The sequence below is a fragment of the Taurulus bubalis genome, assembly GCF_910589615.1.
Source record: "Taurulus bubalis genome assembly, chromosome: 1".
Classification (NCBI taxonomy): Eukaryota; Metazoa; Chordata; class Actinopteri; order Perciformes; family Cottidae; genus Taurulus; species Taurulus bubalis.
This window is the reverse complement of record NC_136589.1, coordinates 15997045-16003672: the sequence shown is the minus strand read 5'-3', so window position 1 is coordinate 16003672 and position 6628 is coordinate 15997045. Positions and strand designations below refer to the sequence as shown.

The following is a 6628-nucleotide window of genomic DNA, read 5'->3' as shown; positions in this document are numbered from 1 at the left end:
GAAACTAATATGAATATGAAATATGAATTCTTCTCTTGACTGAATTAAAAAAAGACTGCAGATTGTTCAGATCACATCGGCTCAGTTTTCTTCAGGATTGATTTGATCATCTTATTGATTATTGATTTTAGTCTCCAGGCTGAAAACTGAAGAAACAGAAGTATTTCTTTTATAACTTTTTACTTTCTGGTTGTAATTTTCATGTATTTTATAATTTAATTTGGTATTTTATTTATAAATAAAGTTTATTATAATAAAATAATCTCATAATCACAGAGCGTCACTGGAAGGTCTGCGTTCTCAGAGATAAGTTCTAGCTCGCCAATGGTTCTGCAATTTCTGTGAGGCACTTAAATAAAAGCACTTTGTCATTAACATTATTTTTGCTTGCAGGAAATGTCCTCTGTCATCTGTTTTATATTCATGTGTTGTTTTTAAAAAGGTGCTATTTAAATAATATCAATGCACCATTTGGCTTCTAAGATATAAAAGGAGAGGGGCTGACAGGCAGGAAAGCTTTACTTCTTAATAAAAAACTTCCTGAAGACGCTCCTCCTGGACTTGCTGCTGCTGTCTTCTAGTAGCTGGGGGGTCGCAGTGGGGGGGTCCTGGGCGTCGGGCATTGGAGGAGGAGGCCCTGAAGGGGGCGGGGTCTCAGAACCTAAAATGACAGATTCATAGACGCTCACCGGCGAACTGGTGGTTGAACAACGTGCTAACGCGCTAACGTGCTGCGTCGTCTCACCGGCGGTCGGGCCCCCCCTGGCCTCAGGGTAGCGGTGTTTGTTGTAGTATGTGTGGGGGGGTTTGGGAGGAGGCGCACCCTCGGTGGACGTCTGCCTCTCCAGGCTCTCAGCTCTGCTGGCGGAGGCCGAATCCTCTGGACCCTCGGCCAACTTCTCCAAACTCACGTTGACCGACGACACTCTCCTAAAGAAACAAGCTAACAGTTTAGCTCCAGAGCTAGCATCGCCGAACTGACGTCACAAAGTAAAAAGAAACCACAATTAATACTTATACACGTCACTGGTGTCGACCTGTCAATCACCTTGTAGCCCCACCCTAACGCATCCCCTGCTTTATGGTCTGTTTGACTCTAAATTACCATAATTTACTAAATGAACATCATGCTGTATTGAAGAAGACTTGAAACTAGAGACTGAGGGAATAAATCAAGAGAGAAGTAGAGTCATTTATATAGACTTCTATACAACCAGAGTTTTTTTTTACTTTGTCGGCAAAAAACAGAATATTAAAGAATACTAAAAGCTTGTGTATGCTTCTACAGCTCTTAAATAAACATAACTCCCCTGCAGAATCCATTTCCTGAATGTATTTCATGTCTGCTTTCGCAGCGTTTCCTCTGCAGAGTGCTACACTTTCGTCTCCCCGCTGCAAACTGAACCAGATGACAGCTGAATGGACCCGCGGCTGCGTCCTGTGTGTTTTCTACCATTGTGTTCCCCGCTGAATGTAATTCACCTTGTCAAAGTATCTCATTAAAAAAAGAAGAAAAAAAAAGGTAGGTTAATTTCTCTTTAGCCTCTCACCCACCTGAGCGGTGCCCGGCGACCCCACAGAGCACAGCGTGGGATGTGAAAGTCAAATTACTCAGTGTGAAGGAAACCACTTCAGTCTGAAACTCCATCAAATACTTTCAGCGGCTGACTGACTGACAGACGGACGTCCGGTTTGAGTCCAAACCCCCCCCCGCAAAAAATGAAAAAAAAACGAGTCAAGCAACGCTTTTGTGTCCGTCTTCATTTTTTAAAAGTGTGTGAAAATCAATCAATCAAAGCAGGAATAAAATGACAGCCAGGACACAATATTGATGAATTAAACCTCAGTACTCGCACTCAGAGACTGTCAAGTACTTTTCTTTGAACAGATATTTAGTAAAACGTTATTCTGAGGTTTTCATGCAGTATTTAAAGTACTTCCTGCACAGCTGTTGATTGTGTGCCGACATCTCTAAGACAAGCGCTTTATTTTAAAGACTTTTATACGCGCTTAAATATATATTTTTTAGTAAAAGTTGTTTCTTAATGGCACACAAGATTTGACCCGTCATGCACAGACTGTTTATAAGAAGTGGACGAAGTTGTCGCGACGTCTCGTTGGTTTGTGGACGTTTTGAAGCCTCAAGGTCGCCATCTTGTTTTTATTTTGTAACCAGTGAACAGGAAGTGGCCCCATTCAAACTCAATCGTTAATTGGCTGTTTTCTTTCTTTAAAAACAGGATTTAGAATAATTTGTGCTCTGAATGACTCCGAATGACAATTTTGTGTGTGTGTGTGTGAGAGACTGTGCGTGTGGTTACCCTGAGTCGTCTGAGTCGCTGCTGGTAGATTCAGAGCAGTTTTGGAGCTTCTTCACCCAAAGCAGCTGCATTTCTCTGCTGGACGCTGAAAACAGGTACTGACTGCCGTCCTCCAGTCTAACACATAAACACAAGAAACAGTTAAACACACACACAAACACAATACACACAACACAACACACACAAACACAATACACATCAATAAAGCCAGGGACCCCCCCACTGACATACACATCCCTAAAAGGATTTCTCACTCTTGCACATCTTTTTTCTATTAAAATACACTTGCCACTGTAATAAAACACTTGTTTTAATGTACTGTTGCTTACCATATTTTTATTGTATGTTATAATATTTTTCTAAATAATGTCACTATATTATTGCACTGTGTTTTTTATTTTTTGTTATCCACTTTTCACTGAAATCAAATTCCTTGTACGTGTAACATACTTGGCAATAAACAGTTAAACACCCACACCCACACACATACACACTCAATCAACAATAACCAACATTATTGACTTAACTCTCAAACCTACATAACTTTATTGTTAATTTTAGATGAGGTCCCAACGTTTAGTTAAAAAAAAAAGTCAAATCTGTCTGAAAGTAGAAAAAAATGTGTCCGAAAGCACATTCAAATGTCACATCTTTGATGTGATGATGCAGCGATAAGAACAAGCAAATCAGGGCCCTATTTCTCGTACCTGGCTCAACAAAGTCGATCAAATCCTATTATCCAGCTTAAATTAGCGAGATGATTGACATCAGGCTAACTCGGTTTCTCGACGGCAGATCCGTGCTGAAACGGTCTCGTTAATTCTAACCAGACGTCAGTCATCTGGATAAATGTGCGTGCCCACTCTTCTTCAGAAGGGATAATAATCGAGCACTGACACCACGATGCTCTAACAGTACAATGCCAAATAAACTCAGAGGAACCTTTTTTTATTTCTCCGCTGAGAAGCAGGAGATGATCATGAACGCATATGAGGAATTCAATACCTTAATCATTCACAGCAAACGTGTTGCGAATATTCGCGGGGGCAGCTTAACACCGCCCCCGCTGCGAGACACCAGCGTCGCAAATATATCAGACAAGTTAAATGTGTAAGTGTTGGGAAAATATATCGGCTAATTTTAAGTGCTTCATCACCCAAATCAATCAGATCATTTTTATTTAAAACTAGTATAAGAATAAATATATACTTACTTATGAGGATATATGTACTGTATGTGCGTATGTATCATGTTGTACTATATATGTGTATATACATGTATGTGTAGATTACCATATAACTAGGGGTTTGAATATGTGTATGGGCGGATCAGTATGTATTATTCATAATCAGAAATTCAATCAATTGAAGCAGTGAAAAGAAATTGTGTATGATTCTCTGTATTCTTATCACGATCACCTTAATCATTGTCTACAATAATGATATGTATGGTGTACGAATAACACTGTCATATAATTATGAGTGCTTTCAACCCATCTATAAGTTACTTAAGCGCTAAATAAACTTAAGAACAGCATGTTAGTATATGTCTGTGAGACGGGCAATCGGCTGCGCCTGTGGTGATCAATGTCCGCGAGAAGCTCTCGTAAATAAATTAGTTCTTGTCGGCAGAATCTATAGCGCCGCGTACAGGAAGTCGTGATGATGTGAGAATGCATCTTGGCGATCTGGAAGAACTCTCTCCCTATAAAACTAATATAACTAATATCGCTCCTTCATCAATGAGGAAGGGAGTTGCCTTTTTTGTCCGATGGGAGTGGCCATCTTATCCAGTGAATTTCAGTAAGCCTGCCCGGGAGCAGGTTTACATTTTTGGCTGTGTTGCTATGGTGATTCATCTAAACTTGCTTCGAGAAACCAAAAAGCTAGACCTACATCCTCTTATCCTGAAAATTAGCCCGCTAACTCAGTAAGCCAGGTACGAGAAATAGGGCCCAGAAGTTTTCCACAATTCACTGGAATATATATTTCAAATATAAATACATATAAATGTATAGGGCTCTAGAGGGCAAATGAACACTACTAATCAGTGAGAAGGTGAATGGTTCTCACATGAGTCTGAAGGTGTTCTCCTTCCTCCTGTAGGAGACGTTCTCTCTACAAACGGCTCTGCCCACGCTGACAGGAGGCCACCTTGAGGACTTCTGAGGAAACAACACTGTGTTTCAGCGATGACATCATTAAAAAAGGGGCCGTTCCTGTCCGTTAGTCCGCCATTAAGATTTAGGATTTCTATAATAAGGAGCCCATGATGTTCTGCTTCACTGTGAAGCGTCGTCGTTACCTCGTCAGCAGCCGCTCGGTCTTTGAACAGGCCGAGCGTCTCTCCTTGCAGAACAGCCAACACCTCCTCCCAGTGCTCCAGACCCTGCAGCAGCCAATCACAGTGGGACACGACACACCTGTCAGCCAATCGTCACACTGGACATGGAGGTAAAGGCCGTAACATTTCTACCAGCACCCGGCTAAAGGTCGCGATTCGGATAAGAGCAAACATAACGTTTAGATTCACGATCACGAGTTTTACTAATACTAACTGATACTAATTATTGATCGTTGATGATCCATAATAGCAGACACAGATCCCTTTGTTTGATTATTGCCGCTGGTCTACATGGATCCAGAATAGTCATTTAATTTCATTCCAAAAATCATTTCTACTGTATAAATACTAAATGTTATACTTTTTCTTTGTTATAGTAATTAATAGTGTTTTTTTTTCTTTATAAAAACCCAAATCAAATGATCAGGAAATAAAAGATAATATTTTTATTGTCATTCTTAGTGTGAATGAAGTATAATAATGAGCGTGGAAGGAAGTTAAACAGCTCATAATTGTCCTGTCCGTAAAACTTTATTCACTCAGTGATGGTTAATTCATCTGAGGTTCAACCAATTCAAATTATATTGTTAGTTTGCACGTTTGCTACCTTTTTTAAAGTTTCTGTTTTTTATGTAACCAAGAGCTGGTTGCCAATTTTTCAGAATTGATATGATTGATTGACAATGTTTTCCTGATGTCAAAATCTTTGCACTGTTGTTTTGGTTTGTTAGTTAATTTAATTTAATATTATTCTATCCTATTTTGTATATATTTTGCATTTTTTATATTGTATTACTTACCTGTATGTACAAGTGCTGTGGTAACGCAAAAAAAAACTCCTTGCAGGATTAATAAAGTATCGGCCAAGTTATCTGCCCAAAGCATTGTTTTTCATTGTTGTTGTTTACATTTCTGATGTGATCCAGGAAAGTACTATTTTTTAATGTACTACTTTGTATGCACTCACCTTGTTACCTCCTTGTTTCAGTTTTATCTCCAGCGTCCCCTCCATCTTGATTGGCTGCTCGGCTGTCACCTGACAACGTCACAGAGAGCGGCGACCAATCAGCTTTCAGTAATAACTACAAAGTCACGACAGCTGATGCAAGAGAGAGAGAGAGTTTACCTCTCTGTGGATGGCGGCGTCTTCCTCTGCCACATTGTCCAACTTCCTGGTTCCCTGCAGAGACGGAGGCCGCTCACAGGCTGCAGGAGCGAGGTCAGCTGATGCCGTCTCATCATCTGTGATTGGTGCAGTAGTTGCGGGGTCAGGTGGTGGAACCGGTTCAGCACCCATAGGCTCGTTGCGGAGCTCGGCCCTCGTTGCAGGCGGAGGAGATTCGGGGGGAGAACGTCTTTCTGCGACCGGAGGAGGCGCCGGCGGCTCAGTGGGAGCAACAAGCTCTCTGATTGGACGGACCGAGTCAGGCGATGCAGTGGGGGAGGAGATCCCGGGCTTTGGAGCCAGAGGAGGTTTAGATCGAGGACGACGGTCTTTCTCAGGGGAGGAAGACAAGACTGAGGTTTGTTGGGAGGAGGGAGGAGGAGACAGAGGACGCTTGGGAGAGGAGGATTCCGGCGATGCGCTGAGGGGAGCGTCACGTGTCGGGCTGGAGCTGGGACTAGTAAGAGGTCTGCCGGCGTCCTCGTCCTCCCATTTCTTCCTGCCGGTACTGAAGTGTCTCCTGGGGAGGAGGTGGAGGGTCGGGGTAGTAGAGGTCGCGGGACTGCTTTTCCCGTCTGGCGTGGACGATCTGACGGCTCTGTCCGTCCTCCGGCTGCCGCTGACTCGACGGACGACGTCTCTAGAGGAGGAGGAGAAGGAGGAGGAGGGGGAGGAGGCGGCGGCGGTCTTTGGATCCGACGGTTTGCTCCTCAGAGACGAAACTCTGGCTGGAGGTTTTCTATCCTGAAGGTCAGAGCTTCCATCAAGTCTCTTCTCCCTCTGAAAAGGAAAAAAGAAA

The 6628-nt window shown here is 42.5% G+C and overlaps 1 protein-coding gene across 1 annotated transcript in view; it reads right to left on the bottom strand.

The window, feature by feature from the left end:
* Positions 1 to 518: 518 nt before the first annotated feature.
* The window catches only part of sptbn5 (spectrin, beta, non-erythrocytic 5), a gene marked incomplete at both ends in the record, with an annotated part of 61866 nt that continues 55756 nt past the window's right edge, over positions 519 to 6628 (bottom strand). The window contains 6 exons of the mRNA XM_079223437.1: positions 519 to 930; positions 2322 to 2438; positions 4394 to 4485; positions 4626 to 4709; positions 5632 to 5700; positions 5758 to 6609. Coding sequence (XP_079079563.1) covers positions 519 to 930; positions 2322 to 2438; positions 4394 to 4485; positions 4626 to 4709; positions 5632 to 5700; positions 5758 to 6609 — 1626 coding nt within the window. The remainder of the gene's footprint in view (positions 931 to 2321; positions 2439 to 4393; positions 4486 to 4625; positions 4710 to 5631; positions 5701 to 5757; positions 6610 to 6628) is intronic.